General features: G+C 32.8%; 1 protein-coding gene across 1 annotated transcript; it reads left to right on the top strand.

Annotated features, from left to right (window-relative positions):
- The first annotated feature begins 10,168 nt into the window (after positions 1-10,168).
- LOC115441698 (mid1-interacting protein 1-B) lies at positions 10,169-13,811 on the top strand. Its single transcript, XM_030166590.2, has 2 exons — positions 10,169-10,426; positions 13,178-13,811. Exons 1-2 carry the CDS (start codon positions 10,383-10,385, stop codon positions 13,638-13,640), a joined length of 507 nt encoding a protein of 168 aa, XP_030022450.1. The 5' UTR covers positions 10,169-10,382; the 3' UTR covers positions 13,641-13,811.
- The last annotated feature ends 4,818 nt before the right edge of the window (positions 13,812-18,629 follow it).

The raw sequence follows: 18,629 nt of genomic DNA, 5'->3' as shown, positions 1-18,629 counted from the left end.
TTCAATAGAATTCATTCATTTTTTCAGTACACGGTGTTGCCGAAACGTAAACTACAATAACTTCTACTATACGACTGCTATAATAATTCCATTTATTAAATTTGTAACATAATAAAATATAGGATCTAAGGATTTAAGCAGACAATATTATTTTATTTTATTTTTATTACTGTAGCCTTATATAGATTTTTTATTTATGTACTAATACTGCCATTAATATTATTAATTTAGAAGGCAATGAACGTTGGCAACATGTGCGAGAGGGACACGGCTACCAAAAAGTGATTCTCTTTCGAGACCGTTTTTGCCTTACATCTATTGCTAATGCAAAATGAACTTTACGACATAAGCATAAAATATCTTTTCAGTATTAATGTCAAACGTAGTAAGCTCTCCAGGTACATATTAACTCCATGATCTATTGTAATATTGACATTTGACATAGACAAATGACGGTGTCTTAGTTTTTTAAAATAAATAGTAAAGTGGACCAAGGAACTATTCATTCAACCATATGTGGGACGTCATCAAGCATTTTTCGGTTTTAAATTTTTTTATTCGAAATGAAGTATAAAAAAATATTAAAAATTCATAATCGAACTCAGAGTAGAAAAATTAAGAAACGGTATTTTTGATTTAGGCACGTTTACATTTTTGAAATGTTGTCAATTCTTAAATAAAAAGCTACATTATGTTTGACTGCTCTAAATTATATTTTATCATACGAACAGACTATCCCTTGAAACAACACGAGCGGAACTGCGTGCAAATCTAATCAATATCAATGACATAAATTAAAGTTTTATAAGGACAATAAGAAACGCCTTTATCTTCGATAAGTACATACTTAATTATGAAACAAAAGATAATCATACTTTTCTGTATTACTCATATTAACTATGATTCATGAACAAAATTAGCTTTGGTAAAATAATTTCAACTTAGTAAAGCCTAATCAATGTAAAGGGATTAAAGATGTACTAAGTACCTAAACATTTGAATTTGGATAATAACATAGGTTCAATAGTGGACTTTATGTGACGGATGATAATGTTGATGATGATATTACGTATTTACATTACATTGTTATCTATATTTCTATACTATATAAAACTGAAGATTTAGTTTATTTGAAAACGCTTATCTCAGGATCTACTAAACCTGTATCGTCATCCCCAACGATTTCAACTTAATGTGTGCTGCATCGGAATACCGTTACTGAGTTCGTGTCCATCTATCATGAACCATCGCTAGAGGGCGCAACCAACCTCGAACTCCGCGACAAATCGGCCACCATCGGCTGAGCCGAAGAACCCGGACCAATGCGAAGCGCTCACGGATGGACAGGTTTTTTAAAAGGAAGTGGTAAAGAGACGGTGGGGGGCATTACGTTTTCTTTGGATGGTACAAGAAGAAACCGGGTATATTCCTCTGCTGTGGACCTGTAGCGTTTAATTGTTTAGTTATAGTGCCTTGGACGATCTTTAATTGTGTGTACGAGTGTTAGTGGCGAAGCAGCGTATTCTGGAGAGCTGGTGAAAGCCGGAAAGCATTGGTAAGTGGTAGTGGATAAGTTCGCGGTACCGGAATAACCGACTCTCTGCGGCACACATTTGTTGAATCTTTGTTGAGTAACCCTCCTCGGCAGCTGAAAGTTCAGCTGAACACATTGTCCAGCTTCCGTGCTGGTGCAAAACCCATTTAAAAAAGTTTTCCCTACTACGAAGTCACATTACTGCAGAGGTTACTCTTTATTACGGGAAAACATTTATCCGAGCGAGCGGAGCCGCAAGCAAAAGCTAGTTCTTAATAAATTAGATAAATATTCACGTGACAATTAGATGTGTGTAATCGAACAGCGAACTACCTTACAAAACAAATGATAACTTCAATTCATTTGTGATACTATAAACAAATTAATTAATGAAATACTAATAACAACACGGATCATCAACGTGATTAATGATAGATCATTGACCATCATGACAACCGCGATGACAACTATAAAATCTACCAATTCTAACCGGTTTTTGTCGCAATGTAAAAGTTCAGTCGGATTGTCAATTAAATACCGGTGTTTACCGGTAAAGTGTAGAATATTATCGTCGGACAAATATTTTTTAATCTTTGACCTAACATTCGAAACCATCATTCCTTAACGCATTAAACCGGTTGGAACTGGCAATGTTTGCTACATGGGCTACTTTGATAATACTATCTTGTCCCGATAAATTATTCAAGAAATGAAAAATAAAAAAAAAAATTATACATTTCATTCTCGTATGATGTAATAAATGCCGTTGTGACCTATACTAATTTAAAGTTTCTAAAGAGAAGAAGAGCGTAGAACAGAAATACTCATAAAAATGAAATAATTTAAAATAAAAAGCTATTAAATAAATTAAACATTGCTCAGACCGACGTAAAAGTCCATCTTTGGAAGTCCCTGTCTCATTATAGCATTTTTAAAAATCGAATAGCCAAAATTATGAACATGAAAAACATGGTTTATCTGTTTACCAGTGCTTAAGTTTGTAAAAATGTTATGGTGTTTGCCAAAAGTTAACACAAAAAATGCCGTATGAATTCGATTAAATATACATATAAAAAAAAAAACTCTATTTCTCTTCGTCACGCTATTACTTGTGAACGACAAGCGATTTCATTCATCTTTTATTTACATTTTTAGAAGGTTCTTACGGAAAGAAAAATTAAGAAAATTGCGCATAAAATTGGTATGGGGGTGGATGGTTTAAATTCAGTATGGATAGATGGCGCTGTACTGAGGTAATATCTGTTGGGATCGCTAGTAATTGGAATAAAAAACACGTTCACAAAAACAATAGCGTCGGTCGTAAACTTGATACTACGATCTAAAGAGTACCTAATTAGACAGATAGTAATTAAACAAACATATGAATAATTATATTTCTGACTAAAACTAAGGTGTATTGTGTCTACAACATAAGCTGGCAAACAAGCATGTAGGTCTGTTTATAAGTTGTCTCCACCACCCATAACTATCAATATTCCATGCCATGAATATCATGGATACGCTGCCGACCTCAGTTATGAAAGGAATAGGGATCAGGAAAAGGATGGGGATGTTTAGGCTTCGAGGAACCTCACCACTCGCAAATCAACTGCAAATTATGACCTCATAGTGATGTCCTGCGCGATAGCGGTCCCTCGGTTGAGCCTCATTCATGCTGTTTGCAAATTAAGTGTAGATTTAGTACTTTGAAACGTTATCAGCACACAGTCATCACGCCTTAGTCTCATAGCGGTAGACAAAAATGCTAGAGCACAATTTTTGCCTGTGCATTCCACCCCATGACATGGTAGCGGTAAGCATATCGCCATATCGGGCAAAAAATCCAACATCCAGTCTGATACTGAGGAGAAATACCCAATACCACTTTTTACAACACGTATTTATTTATTTAATGACGCGGTAAAGAGTAGTGGGTGTGTCAGCATGCGCACACGACGTGTTTTAGATAGCTGATGACCTGCCCCCAGCAGTGAATAACATGTTGACTTGACAACGAGAAACTATTACAGTATCCATAACAACCTTAGGATTTATTGACGCACTCAAGAACAAAACAGACAAATATAGAGACTAGTTTACGTCCACGATTTGATTCACGTGTTCTGGAATAGAAAACACTAAACTACTGTTATGATGTATTATGACGTTAGTAATAAGTAAGTGCCTCGTAGCATTACTTTCTATTTTGTTGTGAAGGGTACTTAATAAAAATAATTATATTTTTGACAAACTGTAAGCTTGTCTGAAAGCTACAATGTATCGCTGTATATTACACGTACCCTAAATAGTTTTCTGACTCAAAATTTAGCCTTAGACTATTTTTTTATACATGAAGGTCAACGATGTATCTATGCAAACAACATAGTTGCCTTCTACAATATTACGGTAGGAATATGCACGCTGTAAGAGCTCTATTCTAATTCCATAATCAGTGTCATTAATTTCCAAACGATAATAAAATACTTAAGTATATTTTATATTTATATAGACAAATTATAAAATGCTTTCAAGACAGAATATTTTGTGATCTATATCGACATCATTTACCAAATTCGAAAAACAATTTGTATGCGCATATATTTTACATTTAATAAAGATATTTAATTGTAAATAAATATTATCTTTCTGTGATGTGAAATTCAATTTCAAATACTATTGGCAATATAAAATATTATACTGTATCTACTAATAAAAATATATAGTAACTTTATTATGTAAATACGTGACTTCTTTCATCAGCGAACTTGTTAAGACGCAATGACACTGATCTATAATAAAAAGACTGATGAAATATTTTATTTATATTTTAATATTACTTGTGAAAAGCTTAACTTATCGAAATGGTCCAAAAAGTGTAAATACGGTGGTGTAATATAATAATATAACCTCATAAAATTATTTAACATTATTAATTTAAATAAATGTTCAGAAATGTATGTGTAACAAGAGGATTCCCAACCTGGCAAAAGTTTTGTTACGAAATCAAATCATTAAATGATGCTTTTTGTTATAAGTAATTTTAAAGTAATATTATTTTTTTCCGAAATATATAAAATGTAAGTAATAAAATAAAGTAAACAATGGTATTTTTTACACTAATAGTGTAAACAATATGAGGTATTTTAAAAGATGTTATTTTGGATAATTTTTTGTTTTCACAAATCATTTTCAACAAGGTATGTTTAAAGTAGATGGATCTGTACGAAATACTTCATCAAAATTTTTCACCCACACTACATTTTTGATAGAGCAATAGGTCATGCTTAGGTCCAACCAATGTAGTTTTCAACGCTTTTTGTATTTTGTTTTAATGACAACAACGAAAAAAATTCTAGCTCTATTATAGAATACCTAATTCCAGATTATTTATTCATATTATATATTGACACTTAAATAAAAACCAAAACCATGAATAATTGAGCTCCTAAACAAATAAAGGTGTCAAATGACGTCAATTACACCCTGATTGTAATAAATACCTAATATTTATTTTATTTTAATGTATTACTAAGTAGCTACATGCTGTATTAGTATTTAAATATGTTGTGATTAAAAGGTAAATCGTTTCGTGTTTCTATAAGATTCAATAAAACATTTCTTTGGCTAGATTTGCTCAAATGTGAGTGAGTCCTACCTAGCCGAATTTCGACCACGGTGGCCAATCTCAACGGAGATCGGCCAGGTACGCAGGAAATATTATAGTGCTCAAGTATGTGCGCAATACCTACTAATTTTCGCTCTGTTCCGTCACTTAGTCCGGTGACACTCCAATTTGACATGACCGGAGAGGAATTGCTAGGTTATAAATCCTACACATGGAACAAGTCCCCAGTAGGTACCCGTACTAAAAATAAGATGGAGATTTTTTCCAATATTTGTTTAGTTAATTGTTATATATACGTATATTTTAAAATATTCACTTCATAATATATAATTTAAATAGGTAAGGTTGCAAATAAAAATAATCATCGTGAACAAGGTCAATTCACGTTTAGTAACAATCAGTTATCAGTATTGAATTCAAATGATGTAACATCCATCTCACTAGCCTCACAAAGTTCGAACTTTAGGACAATGATAATTTTAAGTAAGTAACATAGATAATTAAATACACTGCCAAAGATCGGATACGCCTATGAGAAGTATTTTTAAATATGTATTTTGAAAATAATATTTTTACTTGTGTTTTTTTTAGATTTTTTGTTAGGTTTTTTTTAATTCATAGTCTAAACTTCTTCGTGTTCCAATCAGATTTGTTTTCTTGAGATATGCAAATTAAAAGTTTTCATCTCATTTAACCATCAAAAACGTTTCATTCAATGTTAAACATACAAAATAACATAATTACGATAGAATGAAATTCCAATATACATTCTAGAAATTGCCTAGTAGTATTTTCTAGGTCGGCAAACGCTTAACACATCAGCATTGTACCGAGATATCTGCAAGCACAATGGCCACTTCAATAGAAATTTCTAGATAAAGCCACAACGCATATTTCGCAGCATATGAAACGTAATATGCGAACTTTATTAATCTCATAAGTAATTAAAGAAACAAGATCACACAGAAGAATAAAATATGTCTCAACAACTAACCGCCTTATTCATAGACGTTATTTATCTAAGGACGGAGCATTGCTGTGATAACAAATCTGTTTTTCAGTGCTGACGGCATGGCAGCCTTCGCAGTGCGTACACATAGGGCCGTTGTGATTGGCTAATATTGAGATACAACTTTAATCTAGTTGGCTGTCAGAAAAACAAAGCTGAATAAACAGCAAGCTGTCAGATAAATGAAGCTGAGAAACAGACTTGTTATCACAGGAATGCTCCGACCTTAGATAAATAACGTTTATAAATAAGGGGGTAAGAATACTATTTTAATATAACGAAACAAAACTGCAACATAGAGTGACCAAATTATTATAAGCTAACCTTTATTCCCAGCTCCGTCTGCGTTAATACCCATTCCAGCCCGTTCCATATTTTAACCCTTCGTGGATGAATATTAAAAAAACATTCTTAATGCTTACTTACGTAATTTTAAGACAATTTCATGCTTCTAGACCCAGTGATTCCAGCTGCGCATTAACCAATCAGCCAGTTTCTTTTTCATATACATTGTGATTATAGTAGAGTATATATAAACACTATCACGAACACAGTACTTGAACCACATGTCCTAGATAACGCAGACTATATTGATCCACTGTAAGAATATAGCGGCCACACCTAAAGGTATAAGAAATTTTTTATAGTTTGTGTTTTTAATTATTACAAGCTTTACCGAACTACGTACGATGATGCATATCTTCTGCGTCATCTGGTAGCATTGACTCATAAGTTATACCATCGAGTATTGAGTGTGTTCTAATGTTTTAACACTAACTAACTAACTCCCATAAAAATATGCTACTCGCTGCGTGCTGTGGCGAATAGTATGTACGGCGTACTTGATGTATATATCAATGACTATAATAATTGTTTGAAATTAGTATAACTGTGTGTAACTGTAATTATATGTACAATGTGGCAGTATAAATAAATAAATAAATAAACTAACAAGGTATTTAAAGGCACACTGCAGATTCTAGCAAGTTCTTATTTATTATTTGAATGCATGTAAACCTAGATTCCTATTACACCAAAATATCAAAACATTTTCAAGTATCTAAGTCATAAAGGACGGCTTGTGACATGATCACACGAGCAGGAAGTAATGGGAGATAAGTCTTGAAGTAGGCTTGGTTAAATGGATCAAGCAGCAAATATTTTATCCCTTATTATATCTAAGCGTACGATTTGTATCTTTTATATTGAGTCATATTCACTTATTGGCTTATAGGCTAAATTTTATCGCAGGTAAAGATAACGGTTTTGAATATCCTCAAATAATTAACAATAAATATTTTCTACTTATCATTATTGTTAGAAATCTTGTGGCTTAATGTTATGTCCCTCGTCTTATAACTGCCGTCAGACACATTTTAAACTTAATTTCGTTTGCGATATGAGTTATAATAGAATAATTCTTGGCACTGCAATGTCTTTTATACAAGTTAACCATTTTACTTTTTAAATACATTCATGCTGAGAAAATATTCATATCATTATGTCGATCGTTAATCTAAACAATGCCATTATAATATCTTGTTACCTTTTTTACTGCAACGTGTTAATGTATTTTAAACTTCATAGAAGAATGTTGACTTATTATGATCATAACTTTCAGCAAAAGTTTAAAGTCACATTGAAACAATTTTAGTATGCTCCAAAAATGAAATTGAGGAACATAGTTCATAAACTCTTATATGCAACAATATCTACCTACGATGGTAAATAATGAAAGAAAGAAAGACATTTTGCAAGAAACACAATGTACATATAAACAAAACACAAAAAACATTTAAAATTCTGTTTGTTACAAAAAAGATTGAACTCGGCAATGTGCTGGTAGTGAAGCTAGCGCTGGTAGGCAATGCTATTTGATTGATATGAAAATTTTATTACTGTAATAGTAAGTTTTATACCCAGTGATTGTTACCTATTCAAATGTGAACTAACTCTCTCAAATATATGGTCTCAAAGTATCTACTTCTACTTTGAATATAATTGTAGTTCATTAAGTTCATTGCCCCATAAAACTTCATTGAACTTTAATTAAACTTTTGTCGTTACCCTTGTTACAATAGTCTCAGTCAATAGGTAATACAAACCAATGTTTACTACAGAAATTCTATTAGGCAGATATAAATTTTCTATCATAAATAAAAGAATAGCATAATATGTTAATTTAATTTATTCAAACAAGTAATTACGTAAATAGGTCTTGCTAAATAGGTACCTCATTGTAAAACGTAAAATTTAATTTGTTTTTACCGGCATTATACATTTGGTTAATCAATATGCTGGTAAATAGGGGCCATCGGTAATTTTACATACAATAAGGTAACGAATTCCGAGAACCTTTCACCTCAGAAAGAAAGCGTTTTACATAAAAGTACTTTGTAACTTAGCAAATGATTTATTTATTTTCGATAAGTAGATACACTTATCGATATAGGTACATACTTAAATAAATAACTCGAAATAGTTCCTATCATATGGTCATATTAATGAATTAAAGCCTCCAAGGTCTTATGACATAATACTTATAGGCTGTGAACTGGGAGATGCCTTCGATTTGTTTTTATATGGCGTACATACGTAAGACTAGGCAGTATGGTCGAAAGACTATGATAGCCTGTCCTCTGCACGAATAAAAAAAACGTCTTATGTGGTGCCAGACGACACTTTATATGTAGTTTTTTCAAAACCATTTGAAAGGGTATTTTAGGAATTACAAAGTACTTATATTTCGTAATTTAATTTTAAGTGTAGTAAGTTTACTAACAGTGTTAAGTATGGCTAAGTATAAAATGTCTCATATCATTTATGGTAGGTACCTACCTGCCTATTTTTGCAGAATAGTTATTGATTTACACAAATATAACAAAGATGACTCATAAGTACATGAAAATTTCATAGGTAGATATCTACTTCCTTATCTACTTATAATATTAATCACACGTGTTATAAGTAAGTATATACTTATATAAGTATATAAATCTAGACATCCTTACAATTAAGAAACTCCTTGAATATATAACCACTTTAGTTATAATTGATTTAATAAGGCTAATTAGAAGAATAATTGTATGTTCATTGCGTTAAATAACAAAAATGAAACAAACATACCTTCATGTAAGTACCTACGCTCTGGGTACTACAGTATACACTAAAAGTACCTTCAGGTAATAGGAGGCAAGCTCTCATTATCTTCGAGCCGAAAGGATAAAAAGTATGACAAAACTTCGACAGGCCGAACACCATGTCATTTGGTTAGACAGTCGGACAAAAGGTTAAGTAAGTCCAAATTTATTGAGCGAATCTTCGAGAACTAAGTACTTATTGCAATACAAACTGATTTGCATGGGTGTCCAAAATTGAACAATCCGCCAATTACAATAACTATTGACTATACGATCCAGGGAGCATACTCAGGTCAAAACTTCGCCGATTTCTCTGATTAGATTGCTCTGCAGTCTGCCACTAAACCAAAGAGCCATGGATGAACTAGATATACTTATTAGATTTAGATGCAATCGTCGATAAAGTTAATTTTGACATTATTATGCGTTTTTTAACAAATTGGTTCATCCAAATTTAGATACCAATGTAAAATTTACAATTATAATAATTAAAGCACAATTTTGTATAAAGGCATGCCTATAACTATCATAGAGTAAGTTATTAATGAATGTACAATGAAAATCAGATTTACAATATTTTTTCAAATCTAGCGCCCAATGTCCAATATCTAACGATCCAATAAAAAGACCAGGCCTGTAGACGGACCAATCATGAAGCCCGCATGTGGTGTGACTTCTGTGGGACGCGCCCGATCGTTAACGAAAAATTTGAAATTTATCCAATTTTATGACACAAACATACAGTATATTCTTGCGCAAATGTATGTAAACAATATATTAAACTAATAATATTCATTAACAATCGGTATCTTTATACCATTCCATAACATAATGATAAAATTCAAAGTTCGCTTCCCCCGCATCGTATGATCGCGACATATAAATACGCGGCGCTCCCCACCTCCGACAAAACATCAAATCTCTCCGTTGCGTGAGGTTGTTCGTGTGTCCGAGGCCATCCGTCAGTCGCGTCGTTTCGTAAGCCGCGCTTGCAAACGTCAATTTCACAGTGACATCAATAAGATTAGACTAGTGTGTTCAGTGATATTTAAAGCTGTTAAATAACACCAGAAAATGTCTTTCAACACCGACATTTCCACCAAATTGGAGAACAGCAGGTACGGATATTATCAGTTTACATTCTTATACATTTGTCGGTCAGGAACCTGTCCGTCCCTTGTGTAGCCCTGCGTTGCGTGTCAGTACTCGGCATGATGCGTGATGGCTTATGCATTCTCGAATGTGTGGTGAATCGTGTCGCAACGTGGTATTTGTGTTCTCATACATATGACAAACGAAGTAAAAAGTTGTCTACGTAAGCTTGATGACTCCTTTCACATTAATTTTCCTTATGAAAAGTGATTGCGACGATTACATGAATGGTACCTGGTGCTAATACTGAATCTAGGGTTTTCTGAGTAGTTGGAACAGTCACCAGTCTGCATTATCGACGTGGTTATCTGCTGACTGGGCGTGCGCGGGTCCTGTGAGTCAGACTAGGCCGGAGCCCATGCGGGCGTCTTAACGCCACATGCATTTTACCGATGATTTAAAATATCACCTCGATTATTAAATAGATGTTTAGCTCAAGGCCTATGACATGCCAAATTCTTGGGTAATCTCAGTAACTTTTAAAACTTCAATGTCCACCCGTTTGTCGGACAAGGCCAAGTCGAAGGCATGGTAGCGGTTATGTAAAGAAATGATTTTGATAGTAATTTCGTAACCTTCAATTTACCTACATAGAATGTGAAATTACACATTCTTTAAAATACCTACCACTTATAAATCTGTAATGGTAGCCATCATGGCCATAACCATACTCATACTCTCCATTCCTATAATTAAATACTTATTTATAAAATATTACTCGAAACTAGTGCACTGATATCTAAAGTAAAAAAACTAGATGTTACATCACATTACTTTAATTACTGGCAATTAGATGAAAAAAAATACTATAAATATTTCCTATTGAAATAACATAATGAATGAAGGGAACTAGAGGAATTGCATATCTAGGTAATTTAAAAATGAGAGCAACTATGTTTTTCCTTTCTACTCATATTTTATCATAATAGTTTTTTTATAAACTGCATAAATGTTGATTTGTAAATGCAATATGTATTATTTGGCAACTTACATTTAACTTATTAAGTGACAGTCACTTGTTCGCCTTTAATGGAAGTAATAAATCTTTTACTTTCACTTGTCTGGAGGTAAACTAAATGTACCTAACCACTAGATCATAAACTTTTATTGTATCAGAGTTTTATTTTAAAAATCTTACTTAAACTAACAATACAACGAAAATACAAATAATTTAAAATTCTATGCTATGTTTTTATTGTATGTGTTTTAAACAAAAACATTAAAAGTAATTTAAATAATGAATACCGGTAAATACCTATTTTGTTAAATATGAAGGTAGGTAATCTACCTGTTTTAATGTTACTTATTTTTAATCATTTAAGTTAAAATACTTGTTAATTGTACCCGTAATAGGTCACTTTAAATTTGTATTGTGCTTTATATATTACAACTATTAATTTCGATAGTTTTATGATTTTAATTTGTGTTTGGTCAATGACCTGTAGGTCAGAAAGATAATTTTATATATTTCTCTCATTTGCCCCTCACAAGTTCAATTATGATGTATGGTTTACTTAAACTATATACAACACATGGCATTAATAAGATGATAGTAGATTTAATGCAACATTGAAACAAGTTTTAATATAAATCCAGTTTAGCTAGTATAATTATGAAACAGCCTGATTGAGGAAATTTTATATGCATTAATTTGACCATGAGCTGTTTCAGTCTACATATTGTTTTCAAAACTAAGTCTATGTATTTGTTATAAGGTTATTTTTATTACTATTAGAAAATATTATTTATAAATTTGCAGCTGATTTTGTTACATGTGTAAACTTTTATACAAGTATTTTACTTAGAATCTACATAATGGAATAGTTTGTGTTGCAGCAATAATAAGCCAATCCTTTTTTTTTTTTGGAGAAACAAATTTAATAAGAAATCCTTTGGGCAATTGAGTTTACAAATTCCATTGGTTGCATCAATCCAATTATGATTTTTTGGCAGCCATCTGAAGCCATTACACTTGAACTCTCTGAAATTATTAGTTAGGTACTTCAAAGAACAGAAAAACATTATGATCTTTGATATATGTAGTTATTCATATGGCAGAATAAATTCGGAATGTTCTGTATGTAATGTAATATTATTTTATTACCACAAACAGCTTCTATAACATTGTTTTTAATTGATAAAGTGCCATGGGATTGGTCACTACATGAAATGAAAATCCCGAGCACATTAATAAGGATATCCATGAATGTGTTAGGTACTATTGCCATTTCGTAATTGTTAGTTTTGTAAAAACCAAATGTAAACTAGAATAGAATAGATACATAATTGAAACCTGCTACCTAGAGTTTTATTGTAACTGCTTGAACTGTTTTTTATCTATTTTAATGAGAACTTTTTTGATTATTATTTTCATATAAAAGATAACATCTAGTTAGGTATCTAAGTTATCTATAGTTTTTATTTTAGTTATGTGGAATAAACCTTAGTTCAGCAGTTATAAGAAGCCCTAGAACAACAAAACTCATTATGATTTGGAAAGCAAATTTTCGAAATATTCCCTATATTTTCTTATATTATGCTGTATCAGTGTATAGTGTATACTAATCCATGTTGCTAAAATTGTTTCCAAAGAACATAAATTTCGAATGAATTATCTTTTTATAAGCAGAATTTATTGTTTAATTGCATCCACTTGACAAGTTATTAATTTGTTTTGTCTTACGTTGTCAATATAAATATTTATCTCTTTGTTACAGAAACACCCTGCGTAAAATCGCCAGGCATGACGGCACCGATTTCTCAAAACAGAGCATACTCCATGACATGGATAAATTCGTCAAAATGGTGAACACCATGGATGAGACCGTGCTCGTGCCCAGCCGCCTTATGAACCTGCCGCAAGATGGAGAAGATGATCCATTCAACATGTTCGCCATGTTGAACGACTTGAAGACTGAACTCTTGTGGTCCAGTGGCGACACAGAGGAGATTGGGGAGAGGGGCAGACGGGTGTCTGACATCAGCGACACAGAGAGCGATGCTTCCAGTGCCGCTGGCGACTCTGGTATCGAGGGCGAGGACGAGAGGGAGTCGGCCGCGCGGGCCGCCGCTGCGTGCCGCCGTCACCTCCGAGGCTTGCGCCACTCGCTCCGTCAGCTCACAGCCGCCGCCGCGCAACTCACGAGGTCATATCAAGAAGAAGTAGGTGCACCCGTCTAGAAGAAATCTACTTTATTTTATTTTTCTGTGATTAAAGCCTGTACCCCGCACGCTGTATATATAGGATTATCAGCCCTCTCTGTACATATAGGTTATTATGGCTGACCGTGTTTGGGTTTTTTCTCAATAAGTTAGGAAATGAGGTTATTTAATTAAATTTGATTTTCATTATTTCTTGTTTCTGTTACCACACAAACCCTGAACTGAGAAGCACACACAAAACATAAATCACGCAAAGTACCTAATATTAAATTCCTAGAATCATTGACATAACCTAAAAATAATATGATAATGAAGTATTAATAATGTTTCCACTTTGCCTGCACTGGTATAATGAGTACTATTCAATAATAATTATTTAATATTTATACTTATTTATAAAGATGCGGACTTTTGGCCATGTCATAATATTTTTTGCCAGAAATACTAGTTGGGAAAGATAATAGCGACTTCCGGCTGCTTGTTGCCTTACAAATGAATGCTCCGACTTGACCGTCACTGGAGGTCAAGCAAGGCCAATAATTAAACAAAAAAAAATGCACGAAGGTCCGTAATCTTTTATCATAATTAAATACCGCATCATTTCAAATCTGAACAATTTATACAATAGCGAATTCATTAAACGCTATCGGGACTAGGTATTTTAGTTGGTTGAAATGGTATTTGGAGTCGGTAAACAATTCCATAAAAAATCTGAACATTACAAAAACTAAAACAAAATACAGGTCTGATAACTGGTTAAATTCCTCGGACAATACAGCAGGTAAAAACACTGGTTTGCCTTTTATCTATTTGTTTAAAGTCGAGAAAATAACTAGTTTTAGGGCTATAATGATCTTATTCTTTTTTTTATACGACGTGCATGCATAATAAGCTGTTCAGCCGTTGTTTACGTCAGAGCCGAAATTAACAGCCTACATACCACTAAAAATATTTTATAAATAAGAATACACAATAAAAATATCGATATTATTTATTATGATAGCTCATTACAAATTGAAGAAAATTATGCTGTAGGTTAGGTTAGGTTAGGTAGGTAGGCTTGGGTAGGCTTCAATATTCAAGTATAGGTCCGAAATCTGCAACTCGAACGAATCAGGAACTGGTCGAAAAATATCAATAAAACAAAATCACTACCTAAAATACTGGCCCGGTGCTAGACTACACCCCGCCCATTTATACATATATATAATAATATGTATTTATATGAATATGAAATTGTTATGTAAGCCAGTTTAGAATTCGCATGTACGCAACTCGCAAAACAGTAAAGGTTAAGTGCGTCCCTGAACTAAATGAAACGGCTTTGCTCTTCTAGAAATCGATGTCTACGAACGTAGACTAACGTTCAAAGCCGGCGTGTCCGGAGCCCATAAAAATACAGTTTTGTCGGGACGCGTGGAAATTGTACGGAGTCTCGAACTGAAAACCTAGTTACCTGATAAGTTTGATGCAACGTAGTCAAAACTCAAAAGATATTGTATAAATGATATATCTCATTAAATTAGTAATAAAATTATACTACCGTTCGACGCTTTACGAAAGATATTATTTATAATGATGATAATATTAAGATAGATCTAAACTAGAAGACTAGTAAATTTATGATCAGGTAAAGGAGAGGTGACCTACGTAATACGTTTAGCAGTGGACGGCGATGGGCTGATTGATTGAAAGGATAGCTCAATAATATTTTCTGATCTCATCAGGAAATCCATCGACAATACATAATATTTTTCAATAGCAGACGTGATGGCGTCACCCTAATCTCTCAAAACATGTCTGATTATAATAGGTGTTTTTTTTTTATATTAACTTAAATATAACGATAAAATTATTCACATGAATCCACAACAGAAATCTCATGAATCCAATTGACCTTATACATCTGGTCTGCATCTCTATTCGTCTAAATTGCTTCAATACATAACAACGATATAACTCAATATCCAGCAATAACGACATAGGTATAGTAGACTATACAATTTTAATTGGTGGTTATTCAGGATGCTGCATTGCGTTATAGCACAATTTCCGATCAGAAATACACATGTATTACAATGTTTCAACAACATAAATATAGTTACTATCTTGGCAAGATAACGTATGAGATAATAGTATGTGCTCAATCGACTATCTAGTGAGTTATTTTCATTATAGAAAGTTAATCTAGCTCGGAGGTGAAAATTCTCATTAAATTGATTGCGTCATTTAAAGATTACATTGAATGAACGTATATTCTAAGATAATGGCCGTGGTGAGACGGATAACGATGGAGATATCGTAGAGACCTATAGACAAAGGTTCTTTGTTAACCCTGACTAACACTTAGGTCTTTCTTCATTAATATGACGTGATGTGGCTTTTGGCACGTAAAGACGCCAGTTGTGATGTTTACGATAGTATCTAACGAACAGAATTCGTGGAATAAACTGAATGCTAAGTTTGAATTTACTGCAATAATCTGGGTAATAACACAATACAATAACACAGTCTTACTAATATAAATTTATTTGTTTTTACTAGCGCTATACTTACCTCCTATATAAAATAGTATTGTAAAATCAAATAGATGTATGCGTAGGTAATAAATATACTATAACAAACCTAAAACCCTAATTATTTGATCTATAACAGCACCAATATCGGACACTGCCCATACAAAGCCTATTGTAGTACTAGTGACAGCCAAGCGTCGTTATCTACGCAATCGACAGAACGATTTGAAACTAATAAACATTTCCATCACGTAGAAACTGTGTAGTTAAGAATCTCACTAAAATACGGTCAAGTGCAAACGAAGCAATCGCACACCTAACACACCCACTACTTATATAACACGATAAAAATAACGTTGACAAAATGTAGAACATTTTCATAATCGACCGGTAAAGTTACACAAATAGAAACTTAATTAAAATATACCAGTTCATTGTACCTTTGACAAATAAACAGATAATTGCAAAAAAATTTTCATTAGGAATTTGGAATTGTGATAACCTGTGGGAAGTATAGTGAAGGAAGATTACCACATACTTGAGCATCACATTATTCATAATTCACTCACACATGCATTGAGTACGAGGTCGAGATTTAGGCTGACATTGATATTTATCACTACCTATATCAAATCATAGTCTAGACTAGTAGTTTCAACTTCTCAGTGCCCCTTATAAAATGTATCTGTAGTATGATTAAGTTTACCAAACAATAAAATTCAATATTGTATTTCCCAATCAACAGTTATAAACTGGTGCAAATATATTATTGTATCTTACACGCCTATGTCAATAATATTTTCCTTTTGATCATACGTATATGCCCTAAATCATCAAAATAATCCGTGACGTAGGTCGATAGGAGACGAAACGATAACAGGCAATAACAGCAGATTGCAATAACAATAATCTCGCGCGACTCGGAAAGGGTATATGAAAAGGTCACGCACGAACTTGTGTTTATGTGGAAAAAGCGTTTATATCAAACACTACTCGTGTTGATCGAACGATGATGCAAATCAAACCCGTTCTAACAAAATCGGCACTTGCGTCACATCACTAACAAAAACGTAAACAAACTAACGTTCAAATTTACGTTTGTTAATCTCTATACATTACGTGTGTCTTTGGATTGTCTTATGCGGAATTTTATAAATTCTTTGTTTTAATATTGCCAATCGTACATTATCGGTCCAAAGTACAAATCGATTATGTACTTTTTGATAATAATTATTATTATAAGTCGTGTATAAAACATAAATTACAAGATTGTATATCTTGCTATGAAAACTGTTGTCATCTAAGATTTGTGGGATCGTGGCGGGAATCCCTGATTCGTGACAAACCTTAACCACAGACGTTATAATATTTCGTCGAAAACGTTTTATTGCAATACAACATAGTGTATGAGAACTGTTTACATTTGTTAAAAATCAATAACACTTGAAACATGGCCCTTAGACAGTGAAAGTAAAATGACGCCCGAAATCTTGGAATGCTCTGCGGCGGTAATTATTTATACAATATACTTACATCTGAATGTCGCGGTAATCTCAATGTTCAAACTATTTTGTGCTATTGTCTATTTAACTGAAAATTTCGATGATACCACCACATAATCTTGACTGCTTCCGTAATTCTGAGAATGAATCAGAATGAGAGTCTGAATGAGTCAATTTCCACCTTCAATAATGGACTCCTATTTTACAATCAAAGAATGTTAAAATACGTCGATTAGAAATAAAATCTAATAAAACTGTTTGGGTCAACTGAGTTTTTATCCCAGAATTGAGTATTGAGAAACGACTCATGCCCATAAGTAATACCGTATCTCTTATAATATAAAGCTATTGTTATAATTTTGTATTATCAGCTGCCTGCATTCCAAGATATCAGCATCTTACCTACCATGTTATACGTGTCAATGTTCATACAAATAATGTTTTTACTACATTTTTTAAAAACTCAGTTGACTGTTTAACTAATCTCGTCATCACTAACAACGTGCTAGTTTGAATCGTCTGACTCAACTATTTGGATGCAGTTCAAATTTCCTAATTCACTTTTGTTTTCATACGAACTATCACTATCTGTTATCTAATTTTTTGGGGTCAGCACTCAACACCTCGAATTGTTTCCGTGAAAAATTCGTATCGATTGAATGTGTTTGTAAACGTTTCTCATATAAACAATTTTATTCCTTGTAAACAATTATTTTATACTAATGATACCCAATCAAAGTTAAATATGCATTACGTAAAACAGTATCTTCCACACGAAGGTGTGCAAGTCTTATTATGTAATATTATGCAGGTAGCAATACGCGTGTACGAAGTAATGTATGCGTATTTTAACATAAAAACATGTATAAAATCGTATATTCATACATTGTAATTCTATAACGTTTCCATATGATTATTCGGGCATTACATAAATAAGTAACAAAGCGGTATCTCTTTATTAAGCCACACGAAAGAACTACTGAATAAAA

This window comes from Manduca sexta, chromosome 25 (assembly GCF_014839805.1).
Source record: "Manduca sexta isolate Smith_Timp_Sample1 chromosome 25, JHU_Msex_v1.0, whole genome shotgun sequence".
NCBI lineage: Eukaryota > Metazoa > Arthropoda > Insecta > Lepidoptera > Sphingidae > Manduca > Manduca sexta.
This window is presented reverse-complemented; position numbering and strand designations above follow the sequence as displayed.